This window comes from Canis lupus, chromosome 5 (assembly GCF_011100685.1).
Source record: "Canis lupus familiaris isolate Mischka breed German Shepherd chromosome 5, alternate assembly UU_Cfam_GSD_1.0, whole genome shotgun sequence".
In the NCBI taxonomy this organism is placed as follows: Eukaryota; Metazoa; Chordata; class Mammalia; order Carnivora; family Canidae; genus Canis; species Canis lupus.
Window position 1 is genome coordinate 10,480,617 of NC_049226.1, and position 2,686 is coordinate 10,483,302.

General features: G+C 46.5%; 1 protein-coding gene across 1 annotated transcript; it reads right to left on the reverse strand.

The window, feature by feature from the left end:
- Positions 1 to 994: 994 nt before the first annotated feature.
- On the reverse strand, positions 995 to 1,930 carry OR10G9 (olfactory receptor family 10 subfamily G member 9). Its single transcript, NM_001388796.1, has one exon. It carries the CDS (start codon positions 1,928 to 1,930, stop codon positions 995 to 997), a length of 936 nt encoding a protein of 311 aa, NP_001375725.1.
- Positions 1,931 to 2,686: the final 756 nt, after the last annotated feature.

Genomic DNA, 2,686 nt, shown 5'->3' on the forward strand with positions numbered 1-2,686 from the left:
ATCATTGGTCCCAGCCTGCAATGTGGGGTGCTCTTGTCCCAGAGCAGGTTGTAGTTTGGGGCAGCTGAATTTCTAAGACCCTAAGATGGTGGGAGCAGGGGGACCTGGCCAGATGACCAGCTGCCACCAGCTGTGGCACAGCATCCAGCATGGAAAGGTTTGGTACCAACCGGGGACATCTGTCAGGTAGCACAGGAGACCCAGGTCAGAATATGTGATGGAGACTAGTGGTTTCTGCCCTTACCTTCCTGCTGCTCCGCCTCACCCAACCTGGGAACCTACAGGGCTCTGGCAAGATGGCGGATGTTGGCAGTTCCTGAGAGGAACGTGTCAGCACCACAGCCTGTCTTGGCTGACCCCCCAGAGCAATAAGGAGCTGCTCACAGCTTAGAACTCATTCAGTGTGGGAGCAATGAACATGATCACGATGTGCCATGAAGACGAGTGGTCACACGGGGACCCAAACACACACACACACACACATACACACACAAAGCCATACACTGCCATTGATAAACTGAGAAGGTAGTCACATAGTTACAATCATGAGTAAGTGACACTGATATTTGCTGTTGTCCTTGGACACTATGACTAGGAGTGTAAATTCCCAAGTTGTGTACATAAGCTTTAAGAAAAACTTAGCTATTAAAACTTAGCTATATGAAAAATACAACCCTTGTGTCAGAGATCCAACCAGAATACTTATTTTTAAGAAGGCAAAACAATGGTATATGTCAATTGTAGCTCCATAAGGTGGAAAAAATTAAAATAAAACTTTCACAAAGAAATAATTTATAGATCAAAATATAAGCAAGCTCAACATCAATAAAACTTTACTTCTGGTGTAAAAATTCCTAAGACCAATATGTGAAACAAATATTCATGAGTGGATGGTTGTGGACAACATTACCACGGAGAACTACACATGTAATATATTGCATGTTGATGACTGAATATATCACTTTTTTTAATGAGCACATCTACTTTCCAGTGTTTATTTGCTCTGAGACTGTGTTATTTTGTCTTTAAGCTTCAACAGAGCTTTCTTCACTTCCTTGTTCCTCAGGGTATACACCACAGGGTTTAGAAGGGGTGTCAGCACCGTGTAGAAGACTGCCACGACCCCATCCACAGCATCCCTGGAGCCTGGCCTCAGGTAGATGAAAACACAGGGAACAAAGAAACAAAGGACCACAATGCAGTGGGAGGCACAGGTCTGAAAGGCTCTGTGCCTCCCCTCTGAGGTGCGGATCTTCAGGATGGAACAGACAATGGACACATAGGACAACACTATGAGGAGGAAGCAGCCCGAGGCCACCACCCCAATGTTGACAAAGATCACTATCTCATTCACGGAGGTGTCTGCACAGGCCAGCCTGAGGATGGGAGGGGCATCACAGAAGTAATGCTGGATCTGGCTGGGCCCACAGTAGGGCAAACGGAACGTCAGCGTGGTCTGGACAGCAGAGTGCAGAGAGCCACTGAGCCACGTGCTGGTGGCCAGGAGGGCACACGTTCTCCCCCTCATCATGCTGGCGTACCTGAGTGGGTGACTGATGGCCAGGTAGCGGTCATAAGACATGACTGTGTAGAGGAAACACTCGGTGCTGCCCAGGAAGTGGAAGCAGTAGAGCTGGGCCATGCAGCTGTGAAAGGAGATCATTCTGCCTCCTGGAGACCCCAAGGTCATCAGCATTTTGGGCACAGTGACTGTGGAGAACCACATGTCAATGAAGGACAGGTTGGTCAGGAAGTAGTACATGGGGGTGTGGAGGTGAGAATCTACCATGATCACCAGCAGGATGAGGAGGTTCCCCATCACGGTGAGTACATAAATCACTAAGAAGATTGTGAAGAGGGGGATGTCCAGGGCTGGTGCATGGGGAAGGCCTATGAGGATGAATGTTGTTACGAGGCTCCTGTTTGTCATTTTCCACAGCTTTGGTGTCTCTCCCTATGGGAATAGAGAGGGTACTCAGCATTTAACTGAAAACTTAAAATCCATTTTCATGTGGCAAGTACATCATCCATGGTAGATAATTCTAGAATTTAACTCAATTGTCTTCATCATCATCCTCTCTCTCTCTTCCTCTCTCTCTTTTTCTCTCTTTGCACACAGAGAAACACAGGCACACACAAATATATGCACACACAGCTACATGTAGAAGAAAGTTTGAAATCCATTATATTAATCTCTGGTATATATCATGAATGAACACAAGCTTAGCAGCATAAAACAACACAAATTTCCATTCTTACAGTGTTGAGTCAGGTAAACTGGGTGTTCTGCTCAAGGTTCAAATCAAGATGTCAACTGTGTCTGGAATCCCATCTGAGGTCTGGAATCTTCTTCTAAGTCTCTGGATATCATTAGCAGAATTCAGTTCCTTGCAACTTAGGACAGAGGTGTCTGACTGTCTTGCTGGCTCGTAGCAGGGTTCATTAGTCAGCTTTAGAGCCCACCTTCAAGTCCTAACCATCTGGCCACCCGATTAAGTGGCAGTAAGCTCCTTCAAAACCAATAGGAGAACCTCTCTCCAGTTTGCTGTGACAAATTGTGATGTAAGAGAATACATCAAGAGTGTTATGCCAGGACAGTCTCAAGGGGAGACGATTCAGCCAGGAGTGTACACTAAGGGGCAGCAATGGGGTGGGGGTGGGGGGCTTTTGCAATCATCTTTTCTTT